The following is a 15483-nucleotide window of genomic DNA, read 5'->3' on the forward strand; positions in this document are numbered from 1 at the left end:
GGCCCAGCTATGTGCCCAGCGAGGAGAGCCGGCTCCTTCTTCTCACCGAGCTTCTGGAGAGAAAGGCCCACTCCCCGTTCTACCAGGAAGGCGTGAGCAATGCGCTGCTGAAGATGGCCGAGCTGGGGCTGACCCAGGCGGCCGATGTTCTCCTGCGAAACGGGCCAACCTCAACTTTGAAGACCCGGTCACTTACTACACGGCCCTGCACATCGCTGTCCTGCGAAACCAGCCTGACATGGTGGAGCTGCTGGTGCACCACGGGGCCGACATTAACTGGAGGGACGGGATCCACGAGAGCAGCCCCCTGGACCTGGCCAGCGAGGAGCCGGAGCATCTGCCCTGCCTGCAGCGCCTCCTGGACCTTGGGGCAGACGTCAATGCAGCCGACAAGCATGGGAAGACTGCTCTGCTCCACGCTCTGGCCAGCAGAGGCGGGCGTGCAGATTCACAACACCAACATCCGGCTGCTGCTGGAGGGAGGGGCAGACGTGAAGGCGACCACCAAAGACCCAAAGACGGGGACACCTTGTTCACGTGCATCATCTTCCTGCTCGGGGAGACGGTGGGAGGGGACAAAGAGGAGGCCCAGATGATCAACCGCTTCTGCTTCCAAGTCACGCAGCTGCTGCTGGCTCACGGGGCGACCCCCAGCGAGTGCCCAGCCCAGGAGTCGCTCACGCACATCTGCCTCAAGAGCTTCCAAGTGCACTTCCCTCTCCTGCGCTCCCTATAACTGTTCCCTCCACGGAGCGTCCTGCTGGTCTGGCTTCCATATGGTCTTCGACAGAGCCACGGGGACCTCCTGCGCAAAGCCGAGACTGTCCTGGATCTCATGGTAACTAATTCCCCAAAACTACAGCTGCCGGAAAACTTAGACATCAATCCCGTGGGCAGCCTGGCAGAAAGATCCGGGCCCTTCACTCCTCCCTGAGGCAGCTGGAGAACTACCCCCCGCCCCTCAAGCACCTGTGTTGCGTTCACATCCGGCTCTACCTTCAGCCGTGGCCCGTGGATGCGAAGGTCCAAGCCCTGCCTCTGCCCTACAGGCTGAAGTGGTACCTCCTCAGTGAGCACAGCAGCCCCGTGGAGGCTGACATCTGACCGCTCCAGACCGAGGGGACAGTCTGGGCCCCTCAGCCAGCCCGCTGGTGGACTAAAGTCCCGGCGGCCTTGGGGGAACCTTCGGTCCCGCCTGTGAGAAGGCGCAGGCTGCCTGTCGGAAGGTGTAGGCTGGTACAGGAGAGCCGGCAGCTGCGGTCATTCCTGTGGGAAAGGCTGTGTCTTCAGGGAGACGGCCCCCATCTCTGACAGTGACCCAGTTCTCAACCCACATGGGAGAAAATGACAGGGCTTTGATTTGGGACAGGCGTGAAAGGACTAGTAGGCATTCCTGAGCGCAGGACTCCTGTGAGCTGCATGGACAGAGCTGAAGCCAGAAGGAACTGGGTGGGCCTTTGTGGGTGCGGCCCAGGCAAGGCCCTTTACTCCACAGAAGGGCTTTGGTGGGCGGGGAGAGAGCGGAGCTGCTTCCTGCTGGTGTCGCCGCCCCGCCCACCAGGGCACAGGGCTGTGCCAAACCCAGGTCTTGGGGACCATGCCTTCTGCTAAAAAGCAATCATGCATGACCAGGGACATTCCAAAATGTCTCACCTGAGGATGAAAGCTACCAGGACTGAAGGCTGACTCCTGCCTGGTGCTGAGCCTCACAAAGCTGTCATGATGGTCCTTGTGAATTGTGTAAATGCCTCAGATATAAGCTAAGGCAACTAAAAGCATGTTTATATTACCCAATTAGACTGACTTCTCTGGTCTTAAAAGGCCCTTGATAACATCTCTGCCCCCCATTTCAGGATGAGGGACCTCGCAGCATCCTGGAAGAGGGGGTCAGCACGAGCAGACACTGCATTCGGGCTCAAGTAACACTTGTCCCATAACAAAAGCACCACTCCAGACCGTGGGGCCTTCCAACACAGGGGTTCACCCTTTTTATTTCTGACTGAAAACGTCCGCCACGGAGGAACCACAAGGCACGGCCAAGAGTGAGCTGTGGACCTCTCCCTGCTGCGGGCTGCTGTGACCACCACATTAGGGACACCAGAGCCCATCACCAGAGGACTTGAAACATGAACCTACCACCAGCTGTGATACAGCAGCCGCGCCTCTCCCCGGAGGTCATGTCCTCAGCTGCGGTCAGGGTTCTCTTCCTCTTAAGGCCGCCAGGCCTGTGGCTGGTGATGGAGACCAGGAGTCTCGCTTCTGATGGGTCGCCATACCCCACAGACCTGCACTGCCCAGGCCTCACCTGAGGGCAGCGGAGCCAGGCGCCTGCCTCACTGCCCATTGGATGGCACTCCTCCTCGGTGGGTCCTGTGGTTAAAAAGAGCCTGTATAGCCAGTGGATGGCAGGCAGGTACATTTACTGGCCTCACTCAACTCCTGCGAACCATCAGAATGAGCCTCTGATGGCACCTGGCTGCCAGCTGTCCGCCCCTGCCGGTCCCTCTTGCCCTGCAGCCCTGCTCATCTCAGGGCCAAGCTGTAGACGTGGTAGATCTCATCGGGGAGGTTCTCCTGCTGCTCCTGGGCGAGGAGGCTGAGGCCTGCGCTTCGGAAGATGCCGTGGACCACCTCGAGGTCCCGGCACACGCTGCTGTCCACATCGTCCAGGATCACGCCCTCCTGGGCCATGTTGTCTTTGATGACGATGATGCCGTTGGGGCACAGGCCCTGCTTGCAGCGCCGCAGAAACTCGGCCAGGTGCAGATAGGTCAGGTGGCCTGGAAGGCAGAGGCGTGGGAACAGGATGGTGCGGGCACACTCGCCACTGGCTGCTCCTCAGCCACCGCTCATTCCACTTTGCACTTTACGATTGACACACAGGGCCAACTGCCCTCAACAGTCCAGGGGGGTCACTGAAGCCCATTTTGTGAAAGAGAAGACTGGGTCGAAGTCACCAAGCCACAAGCAGCCATGGAATGTGCAGCTGGGATTCCACCCTGACCAGTGACTTCAGGCCCTGCCTGACACCTCACTCCACATGCCACCCACCCTCCTAGGCCTGGACCAGGGCGGTGTACCCAACAGTTCGCTCGCTCTGTTAGAACTCCAGACAGGCTTTTTGGGACCACAGAATACAGGGCCAGATGCAGTAGGTCCCACAGGGTGGTGCTGCCTGCCTGGGAGGGTGGCTGACCGCTGGAAAAGTGGCCTGCTCAAGGCCAGCAGTCTGGGCAGAGCACCCTGCACGTGTCGTTAGGCCGAGAGGGCGCAGGACATGATGGCAAAGCTGGCTCACTGCCAATAGCAGGGACAGCCAAAGCTTCAACCTTCCTCTTAAAAAAAACCCTTTTATAAAAAAAAAAAATTTTTCTTTGCTCCTATTCTTAATGCTCATAATTTTAATAATAAACTGCCACATATGCTTAATTATTTTCAAATTGTTATATAAATCGTTGAATGACTGTAAGTACATTTTGATTAAGAAATACATTTTATTTTCTTATAAAATCAAACCTGAAAGAGTAACATTTATTTCTTTTCTTCCTACTCTGAGCTGCTACCCTGAATCAATACTTTCTATTTGCATTAGAGCACTACATCATGGTGCTCTTTTATGCATGACTTCCTTCATTTTGGGGAAGTATTTTATCTACTTCTTTGTACCATACATTTATTTTGATTAAATTTTTAAAATATTGGTTTGCATTTTAAAGACTAACCTTAAGTAGAATTTTAACCTTCTGAATTACATCTATTTGCAATGTGCTTTTTATTCAATGATGTATTCTTCCTATATAGTGTATTGTTATTTCATCTGAGAAAAAATTTTAAGAATTGAAAAATTACAATTTTTAACACAATTGTATATTATGGGAAGATATATTTTGGAGTGATACTTTTTGAAAATATTTTCATAACACATGTGTACATTTCTACTCAGCCTCCCATTTCAAAAGGAATAATTGGAGAAAAGGAACAAAGTTTAAGATTCTTATCCCTTGGGTGGCAATTTTAGCTCTATTGCTTATTAGTTGTGTAACCTTGGGCATAATATTTTGTTTTCTATACATCAGATTCATCATTTGTAAAATAGGAAGTGTGATAGGACCTGATTCATAATATAGTTATGATGTTTAAATTCATTAATAACTGTAAGTACTGAGAATGTTTTCTGACCCAGAAATGTTATTTTAAAAAATATTTACTCCCAGTTATTTTCAAATACCTGCCTTCAGACAGGCTTTGGTCCATTTTGAAGTTTACTACACTCCATTATCAAGAGGAGATAAACTACATTAAGGTGAGATTTTTATAAAACAAAATTATTAATTCATTAGCTAGAATTCTCTTTTATTATGAAAAATATGTTAGCTCATGCCATTTTGGTGACTACATGACATAAGCTAAGATCTTTAATTCAACATACTTTACGGGAACTTAACATTATCCAGAAGCTCTACAACTATCATACTCAGTGTCCAGCTTAGAATAAAAAATTACCAAATGTGCAAAGAAAAAAATGAATAAATAATATTCTGTCAAAAAATAAAGCAGATACTTCAGATATTAGAAGGAGCAGAAGAAAAAATATAAAACATGAAGCTGCTATTATGAATGTTTTAAAGGACTTAATTAAACTTATGGTGATAATATACAAAGAGATAGAAAGATATGTTAGCTTATGCCATTTTGGTGACTACATGGCATAAGCTTTTTTGTGAAATATTAATCCTAAGTAGAAATCATTATTATTATTCTTGCTATATATGCACTTAATATCTAGAAAAAAGCAGCATTACAAAATGTATTTCATATAAAGTGTTTAAAATTTTATGAACTGAAAAGTTGATAAACCACGGAGTTAGAAAACCTACCCCAATCTATATTTTTCTAGAACTATTCACTTGCAAAGCAGATATAATGCAGTAGAAATACTTTAGATATAAAATCAGAAGACCTGAGTTAAAATTCATCTTTTTTATCACTCTGTCACAATAAGCAAATAACAGCTTTTCTTCATTTAAGCTTTCTTATTTTGACAACAGTTAAAATGTATTTCTGTTTTGAAAGAGTAGCTAGTATAGGACTTGGAATTCCAACACTAACTTCTGTAAAATTGTATGAAATTTTGAAATCAATATTTTCAGACATTGTAAAAGAGGCAGTTGAGGACAACTATCCTCGGGGAAAGAAAAGAATATAATGTGAGCCCCAGTATTTCAACAATTGCCACAACTTTGTCTAGAGTACTTTACTGACAGAGAGCATAGAAATAGAAACAAACTTGAGTGAAAGTCTTGCTTAACTGAGGAGACAGAGTCTAGATTTACAGGCTACTGAGGCAGTTGGAATTGTAGGAAAAAGTATGTAAGATGGAAAGGATATTTCTACTCTTTCATTTTTAAAATGGTTTGGTTGAAAAAGCAAAGGGTTGAGATCTGTCTGGGATTCCTAGCAGAAAATGGTTATTGTGGAGCTGACCTGTGAAAGGAGTGACAGTTTGTCTAAAGTAGGAGGAAATTATTCAGCTCATTGGTCTTCAATGGAAACCCAAAAAGATCATACATTTTTGTAAAGACCATATGCAAGAGTAAGAGTCAAGTCTTAGTATTAAGTAAGAATGAAAGCAAAATAAATATTCCTCAGTAACAAATGAATTCAAGTCTGACAGGACCATACTTAGTTATCTACCAGCAACTTATCTGCCAAAATAAAATTCAACATACTTTAAGGGAACTTAACATTATCCAGAAGCTCTACAACTATCATACTTGGTGTCCAGCTTAGAATACAAAATTACCAAATGTGCAAAGAAAAAAAATGATTAAGTAACATTCTGTCAAAAGATAAAGCAGATACTTCAGATATTAGAAGGAGCAGAAGAAAAATATATAACATAAAGCTGAAACTATGAATATTTTAAGGACTCAATTAAACTTATGGTAATAATACACAACGAGATAGAAAATATGAAAAAGAAAAACATAAAACTATGAGAAATTTCAAAACATAACATAATTATATTAAAAAACAATACTGGATGAGGTTATTGCAGACTGGGATATGAAAAGAAAAAAGAAGTGAACTTCAAATTATAGTTAGAAATTCTTTGATTAGAAGAACAAATAGAAAAAAAATAGGATGTGAAATATAAGTAGTCTTAGTAAATTGTGGGACAATACTGTTTAGTACATATATGTAATTGGAATTACCAAAAGGAGAAAAGAGAATATCGGGCAGAATAAATATGCAAGTAAATAATGGCCACATATCTCCCATATTATGAAGTTCAGCAAATGTCAAATAAGATAAATACAGCAAAAATTACAAACAGGTGCATCATATTAAAATTGCTGATGACCAAGGACAGAAAAATATGAAGAAGCCAAAGTAAAAAGACATTACATGTAGTAAAATAGCAGTAGGAATTACTGCATTTTATTATCAGAAAGAAAGATGGAGAGCAAAAAACATTAAAAAAATATCTTTAAAGTTCTGAAATAATAAAAAAGGACAAAACATCAGTTCCAAATGACCTAATCTAATAAAAGAGAAACATGCAAATTGACCACACCCCCACTACACCCCAAGCCACGCCCACCAGCCAATCAGGGAAACTATATGCAAATTAACCCAACCAAGATGGTGACCAGCAGCCACAGAGCTGGAGCAAGCAGGAGGCTTGGTTGCCCCAGCAATGAGAAAGCCAAGCTTCCTGCCTGCCCTGGCTAGCTGTGGCCACCGCTCAAGGCAACAAAGTTTCAATTATAGAAGATAAATAAATCCCAGATATCTGTGCCCTGGATGCCTGTGAGCTGGGAACACACGGAGCTTGGGTGGCTGGAGGCCATGGCCAGCCTGAAAACAGCCATCAGTCCCTCACCCAGACTGGCCAGGCACCCCAGCAGGACCCCCCTCCCTGAAGGTGGTGTGGTCAGCCTGAAAACAGACCTCAACCCCTCACCCAGGCTGGCCAGGCACTCCAGCAGGGACCCCCAACCTGAAGGGGGTGTGGCCAGTCTGAAAATGGCCCTCAGCCCCTCACCCAGGCTGGCCCGGCACCCCAGTGGGACCCCCACACTGATCTGGGACCCTCTTCAGGGCAAACCAGCCGGCCCCCACCCATGTACCAGGCCTCTATCCTATATAATAAAAGAGTAATATGCAAATTGACCCTATCAGCAGAATGACTGGGAATGCCTGGTCACTATGATACACACTGACCACCAAGGGGCAGACGCTCAATGCAGGAGCTGCCCCCTGGTGGTCAGTGTGCTCCCACAGGGGGAGCTCTGCTCAGCCACAAGACAGGCTGATGGCTGCCAGTACAGGGGTGGTAGCAGGAGCCTCTCCCGCCTCCTCAGCAGCACTACGGATGTCTGATTGCAGCTTAGGCCTGCTCCCCGCTGGCAAGTGGACATCCCTTGAGGGCTCCCAGGCTGCCAGAGGGATGTCTGACTGCCAGCTTAGGCCCGCTCCCCGGGGGATTGGGCCTAAGCCAGCAGGTGGTCATCCCCCGAGGGGTCCCAGACTGTGAGAGGGCACAGGCCGGGCTGAGGGACCACCCCAAGTGCAAAAAGTTTTGTGCACCGGGCCTCTAGTCTATATATATAAAAGCGTAGAATTAAGAGATGGTGGTTGGCAGGGTGAGGTGAGGGAGAGTAAGTGAGTGAGTGAGGGAATGAAAGAAGAGTGTGTGGATGTGTGTGGTGTGTGTGTGTGAGTGAGTGAGGGACAGTTAAATCCTTCAAGAGCAGCAGGGGCTGGCAGACCAGGCTCTCTTGGACAGGGAGAGACTACCACCACTGCAGGCACTCTACAGACTGCAGGACTCTGGCACGGAGCCCACGCCATCTTGAAGGGGAGAGCGGCCTCTTCTAGGAACTCATCAGCACCACCACACAGACAGGCTTTGGACACTGCCTGTGACCCAGCAGTGACTCCAGCCAAAATCCTGCTGCCCTGCCCGCAGACCTGCAGACCCTGGGACTTCCACCTCCAAAGGTACACTGCTTCCGCAGCAGTAAGTACAACATCCCCTCTCCCCAGTGGTAGAACTCCAGACACCACATTCGTGTGTTCCCAGCTCGCAGGCATCCAGGACACAACACTCCATGGGCAGCTCTTGAATGCTGCTGTGAGCCCCAGCTGAGTGTGATTTTGTACAGACAAGGGCGTGCTGCCCTGCAGTAGAAATTCTGAACTCCCTCTTCCTAAATAACTGCCCACAGACAACCCAGCTGTGCAACTTCAGGGTCAGGGCTCCTCAGAGTGAGTCAGAGCTCTGCACTGGCAAAGGCACTGCCACAGTCATGCATTTTCAACAAGCAGGCACCCAGAGCCCATCTATCCACAGGGCGCTCCTGGGAGCCGCTGTGAGTCCCTGCTGGGTGCGATCTAGGACAAACAGGGACGCACTCCCCCCACCCGCGCCCCCCCCCCCCCCCCGGGGGTAGTAGAAATTCTGAATTCACTCATCCTGGATACCTGCCCACAATGCCTTAATTATGCGGCTTCAGTGCCAGGGCCCTTCAGAGTGCTTCAGTGCGCTGCACTAACAAAGGCACTGCTGGTGCCCCTGTGAGCCACCACTGGGAGTGCGCACCTATCCTCCACAGGTGCAACAGCAAAAACTAAGTCTTCCCACCCCACAGCTGCAGAACTCTAGACTCCACAGTCGAGCCTTTCCAGAGCGCAAGCCTCCTAAGCCCACTGCTCCACGGGCAGCTCTTGGGCACCTCTGTAAGCCCCCACTGGGCACACACTTATACAAACAGGGAGCACTGCTGGGCTGTAGAAATGCTGAATTCCCTCTTCTGGGATACCTGCCCACAGACACCGCAATCCCATGGCTTCAGCGCCAGGGCCCTTCAGAGTGCATCAGTACAACCTGCTGGCAAACGCACCATGGGTGTCCCTGTGAGCTGCCACTGGGGAAACGTGTATCCAACCACAGAAGCAGCAGCAAAAGCTGAGTCTGCCCACCCGACAACTACAGAACTCTGGACACCACAGTCAGGCTTTCCAGAGTGCAGGTCTCCTGAGCCCCACCACCCCAACAGAGGTTCCTGGGTGCCACTGTGAGTCCCTGCTGGGCATGCGTGATTTCAACCAAGGGTGCAAGACAGCAAAAATTGGGACCCCACTCCACGGCTGCTGACTTATAGACACCACAGTTGGGCCTTTCCAGCTCACAGGCCTACATCAAGAGAACTCAAATAGCTCAAGTAGGGAGCTACACTAGACTACCAAACCCAGGAGACCTGAGAGACCACACCATTAGCACCATCCCCAAAAGAACCTGGTTAGCAAAGCAATTGGATCTACAATTAAAATGTTACAGCAAAACATGGGAAGACAAAAAAGCAATCCCAAAAGGAAAGAAAAAGAAGATCACCAGAATGGGAGTTAAATGAAACTGAGACAAGCAACTTTTCAGAGAAAGAATTCAGAGTAATGGTTATAAGGATGCTCAAATGGCCAGATGACAAATACACACAACTCAATGACAAATACACACAACTCAATGAGAATTATAAGGAGCTGAATGAGAATGTCACCAACATCAAAAGGAACCCAGAGTAAATGAAGAATGACATAGCTGCAATAAAGAACACAATGGAAGGCTTAAACAGTGGACTACAAGAGTCTAAAGACTGCATCAGCGAATTAGAAGACACGGTAGGAAAATACACACAAAGACAGGAACAACAGGAAAAAAACTTAAAAAGCAAGAGGAGAGCCTAAGGGAGCTTTGGGACAATACAAAACAAAACAACATTTGCATAATAGGGGTACCAGAAGGAGAGGAAGAGAAGCAAGGAATAGAAAACCTGTTTGAAGAAATAATGACAGAAAACTTCCCTGATATTGGCAAGAAAAAAACTATGCAAGTCCAAGAAGCACATAGAGTCCCAAATAAGATGAACCCCAAAAGGCCAGCACCAAGACACATCATAATTAAATTGGCAAACACCAACAACAAAGTAAGAATCTTAAAGGCTGCCAGAGAGAGACAAAAAGTTACCTACAAGGGAGCTCTTATTAGAATATCAACTGATTTCTCTACAGAAACACACCAGGCCAGAAGGGAATTGAATTAAATATACAAAGTGATGCAAAACAAGGGACTGAATCCGAGAATACTCTAGCCAGCAAAACTATCATTCAAAATTGAAGGTGGAATCAGGAGCTTCACAGACAAAAAAGGGCTAAGAAAGTTTATTACTACCAAGACAGCAATGCAAGAAATCATAAAGGGACTGCTGTAAAAAGAAGAAACAGAAAGGCAAGAAGAAACACAAACATTAAGAATGAAAATGACAACAAATAAGTACTTATCAATAATAACATTAAATGTAAATTGATTAAATGCACCTATCAAAAGACAAAAGGTAGCTGAATGGATAAGAAAACATGGCCCATATATTTGCTGTCTGCAAGAGACCCACCTCAGAACAAAAGATTCACACAGACTGAGAGTGAAGAGATGGAAAAAATTTTTCAGGCAAATGGAAATGAGAAAAAAGCTAGGGTTGCAATACTTATATCTGACAAAATATACCTCAGAGTGAAGACCATTAATAAGAGTTTAGGAAGGCCACTACATAATACTAAAGGGAGCAATTCAACAAGAAGATATAACTCTGGTAAACATATATGCACCCAATGCAGAAACACCCAAATACATAAAACAACTTCTGGAAGATATCAAGGGAGAGATAGATAGCAATACAGTCAGAGTAGGGGGCTTTAATACCCAACTGGACTGCTGTAAAAAGAAGAAACAGAAAGGCAAGAAGAAACACAAACATTAAGAATGAAAATGACAACAAATAAGTACTTATCAATAATAACATTAAATGTAAATTGATTAAATGCACCTATCAAAAGACAAAAGGTAGCTGAATGGATAAGAAAACATGGCCCATATATTTGCTGTCTGCAAGAGACCCACCTCAGAACAAAAGATTCACACAGACTGAGAGTGAAGAGATGGAAAAAATTTTTCAGGCAAATGGAAATGAGAAAAAAGCTAGGGTTGCAATACTTATATCTGACAAAATATACCTCAGAGTGAAGACCATTAATAAGAGTTTAGGAAGGCCACTACATAATACTAAAGGGAGCAATTCAACAAGAAGATATAACTCTGGTAAACATATATGCACCCAATGCAGAAACACCCAAATACATAAAACAACTTCTGGAAGATATCAAGGGAGAGATAGATAGCAATACAGTCAGAGTAGGGGGCTTTAATACCCAACTTACACCACTGGATAAATCCTCTAAACAAAAAACCAGCAAAGAAACAGCAATCCTAAATGACTCACTAGATCAGGTGGACTTAATTGACATCTTCAGAATATTTCACCCCAAAGCTAGAGAATATACATTCTTCTCCAGTACCACTGGACATTTTCAAAGATAGATTACATATTAGGGCACAGGAAAAGTCTCTTTAAATTCAAGAGGATAGAAATCATAACAAGAATCTTCCAGATCACAATGGCATAAAACTAGAAATCAACTACAATAAAAACAATGAAAAAATAATCAAACACTTGGAGGCTAAATAGCATGCTATTAAACAATTATTGGGTTACCAAAGTGATCAAAGAAGAAATAGAAAGAATCCTGGAAACAAATGACAATGAAAACAAAGCAATCCAAAATTTATGGAACACAATAAAGGCAGTCCTGAGAGACAAGTTCATAGCTCTACAGTCCTACCACAAAAAACAAGAAAAACTGGTAATGAACTACTAACCTTGCAACTTAAAGAATTAGAAAGAGAGCAACCAAAAAAGCCCACAATATCCAGAAGAGAGGAAATAATAAAGATCAGAGCAGAAATAAACAACATAGAGACCAAAAAAAAATACAAAAGATCAATGAAACCAGGAGCTGATTCTTTGAAAGGATAAACAAGATTGATAGTCAGGCTCACCAAGAAACAAAGAGAGAGGACTCAAATAAACAAAATCATAAATGAAAGAGGTGAAGTAACAACCAACCCCACAGAAATACAAAGGATTGCAAAAAAAATTCTACGAGCAATTCAACTCCAAAAAACTGGACAAACTCGATGAAATGGACACATTCCTAGAAAAATACAAGTTTCCAAAACTCAATCAGGAAAAATAAAAAAATTTGAATAGGCCGATAACTACTGATGAATTTGAAACAGTAAACAAGAAGCTTCCAGCAAATAAAAGCCCTGGACCAGATGGCTTCATAGGGGATTTTTACTGAACATTCAAAGAACTAAAACCAAAAAATTCTCAGACTATTCCAAAAAAATTCAAGAGGTAGGCATACTTCCAAGCTCTTTCTATGAAGCCAGCATTACCCTAATCCAAAACCAGATAAAGACACTACAAAGAAAGAGAATTACAGGCCAATATCCCTCATGAACATAGATGACAAAATCCTCAACAAAATTATAGCAAACCGGATCCAGCATTACATTAGAAAGATCATACACCCACTGGGATTTATTCCTGGGATGCAGGGCTGGTACAATAGCTGCAAATCAATAAACATGATACATCACATAAACAAATTGAGAGACAAAAATCACATAAACATATCAGTCTATGGGGGGGGGGAAAGCATTTGACAAAATCCAACACCCTTTCTTGGTAAAAACCTTCAGCAAATGGGAATAGAGGGGTCATACCTCAACACAATAAAAGCCTTAAATGACAAACCTACAGCCAACATCATACTCAATGGGCAAAAACCAAAATCTTTCCCTTAAGAACAGGAACAAGACAGGGATGCCTGCTTTCACCACTCCTGTTCAAAATAGTACTAGAAGTACTAGCCATAACAATCAGACAAGAAGAAGAAATAAAAGGCATCGAAATTGGAAAAGAAGAAGTAAAATTGTCATTATTCGCAGATGACATGATACTGTATATAGAAAATTCTAAAGACTCCATCAAAAAATTATTATACTTAATAAATGAATTTGGCAATGTAGCAGGATACAAAATTAACACCAAGAAATCTTTGGCATTTTTATACACCAATAGTGAATTTACAGAAAGAGAATTTACAAAAACAATCCCTTTTACCACTGCACAAAACAAAAATTAAGATAAACTTAACTAAGGAGGTAAAAGGCCTGTCCTCAGAAAACTATAGGACACTGAAAAAACAGATAGAGAAAGACATAAACAGATGGAAGAACATACCGTTTTCATGGATTGGTAAAATCAACATGATTAAAATGTCCATACTACCCCAAGCAATCTATAGATTCAATGCACTCCCCATTAAAATACCAACAGCATATTTCACAGAGCTAGAAAGAACTCTCCAAAAATTCATCTGGAATAAATAAAGACCACAAATAGCTGCAGCGATCCTGAGAAAGAAGAACAAAGTAGGAGGGACCTCAATACCAGATAACAAGATGTATTACAAAGCCACTATACTGAATACTGCCTGGTACTGGCACAAGAACAGAAATATAGACCAACTAGAGCCTGATGCATGAAATTCATGCAGGGGATTGTCCCTCAGCCCAGCCTGCACCCTCTCCAATCTGGGACCCCTTGGGGGATATCCGACTGCCCGTTTAAACAGGCAGTCAAACATCCCTCTCGCAATCCAGGACTGCTGGCTTCCAACTGCTCGCCTGCCTGCCTGATTGCCCCTAACCGCTTCTGCCTGCCAAGCCTGATCACCCCCTAACCACTCCCATGCCAGCCTGATCGACGCCTAACTGCTCCCCTGTCGGCCTGATTGTCCCTAACTGCCATCCCCTGCTGGCCTTGTCGCCCCTAACTTTTCTCCCTTGCAGGCCTGGTCGCCCCTAACTACCCTTCCTTTCCAGCCTGCTCACCCCTAACTTCCCTCTCCTGCTGGCCTAGTTGCCCCTAACTGTCCTCCCCTGCAGGCCTGGACACCTACAACTGCCCTCCCCAGCTGGCCTGGTTGCCCCTAACTGCCCTCCCCTGTCGGCCTGGTCCCCCGCAACTGCCCTCCTCTGCAGGCCTTGTCCCTCCCAACTACCTTCCCCTGACAACCTGGTCTGTCCCAACTAACCTCCCCTGCAGACCTGGTTAGCCCTAACTGTCCTCGCCTGCAGGCCTGTTTGCCCCCAACTGCCCTCCCTTGCAGGCCTGGTCCCTCTCAGCTGCCCTCCCTTGTAGGCTTGATCACCAAGAACTGCCCTCCCCTGCTGGCCATCTTGTGTCCACATGGGGGCAGGCATCTTGTGTGTTGGAGTGATGGTCAATTTGCATATTACTCTTTTATTAGATAGGATGGAATAGAATAGAGAACCCAGAAATCGACCCAAACCATTATGCTCAATTAATATTTGACAAAGGAGTTAAGAACATAAAATGGAGTAAAGACAGTCTCTTCAATAAATGGTGCTGGGAAATTTGGTCAGATATATGCAAAAAAAATGAAACTAGACCACCAACTTACACCATACACAAAAATAAACTCAAAATGGATAAAAGACTTAAACGTAAGACAGGAAACCATAAAAATATTAGAGGAATCCACAGGTAGCAAAATCTCAGATATATGCCAAAGGAATTTATTCACTGACACAGCCCCTAGGGCAATGCTCAAACCTCAGAGGGAAGGTAGGGGAGGGTGGAGGTAAGAGGGAGAGATCAACCAAAGGACTTTCATGCATGCATATAAGCATAAGCGATGGATGCAGACAACAGGGGGTGAGGGTGAGGGCAGGACTGGGGAGATGAAGGGACAATGGGGGGATAAAGACACATTTGTAATACCTTAATCAATAAAAATTAAAAAATAAATATATAAAATAAAAGCATAATATGTAAATTGACTGGACTGAGGAATGACCGGTCGCTATAATGAGCACTGACTGGTCGCTATAGTGCTTCCTCCTGCCCACAGGCCCCAAGCAACAGATCGGGGCCTGCTGGCCAAACTCTGGGTACCTCCCCCGGCCAGCAGGCTCTGATCACCTGATGGTGAACAGGGAACTGGGGGTGGGTGGCGGCAGACCCAGGTAGCACCAGGCCAAGGCAGGTGTGAGCGGGGCCCTAATCGTCCCACCAGTTGCCCCACACACAGAGGGTGATGGGAGGTGGTGGCGGCGGGGGCGGGGGAGGAGTGGAGCACTGCAGTGGCAGGGGGGCTGGGCCAGCTACCGGCAGTCTGTGCAGATCAACCCTGATTCCAGGCCAGGCCTGGGGACCCTACCCGTGCACAAATTTTGTGTGCTGGGCCTCTAGTATAAAGAATAAAAATTTATATTAAGGTGAGGTAAAATTTCTGATAAGCAAGACCAGAAATAATTCACTACCACAGATTTGCACTATCAGACACACTAAATAAATTAATTTGAAGGAACAAAAGATATATGAAAAAGGAGGAATAGAACTAGAAGTTGAAAGCATCTAGAGAATATGTATATAAATATATGTCCATGAATCTATATTATATACCCTTTATTATCTTATTTTTTAAAAG

General features: G+C 45.1%; 1 protein-coding gene and 1 pseudogene across 1 annotated transcript in view; one reads left to right on the forward strand and one right to left on the reverse strand.

Moving 5' to 3' along the window:
• The window catches only part of LOC102253961, a 17859-nt pseudogene extending 16485 nt beyond the window's left edge, over positions 1-1374 (forward strand).
• Positions 1375-2148: 774 nt separating this feature from the next.
• The window catches only part of LOC106724132 (N-terminal Xaa-Pro-Lys N-methyltransferase 1-like), a 19803-nt gene continuing 6468 nt past the window's right edge, over positions 2149-15483 (reverse strand). Inside the window, exon 2 of the mRNA XM_014530341.1 lies at positions 2149-2831. Coding sequence (XP_014385827.1) covers positions 2524-2831 — 308 coding nt within the window. The 3' untranslated portion in view covers positions 2149-2523. The remainder of the gene's footprint in view (positions 2832-15483) is intronic.

This window comes from Myotis brandtii, unplaced genomic scaffold (genome assembly GCF_000412655.1).
Source record: "Myotis brandtii unplaced genomic scaffold, ASM41265v1 scaffold732, whole genome shotgun sequence".
Taxonomy (NCBI): Eukaryota; Metazoa; Chordata; class Mammalia; order Chiroptera; family Vespertilionidae; genus Myotis; species Myotis brandtii.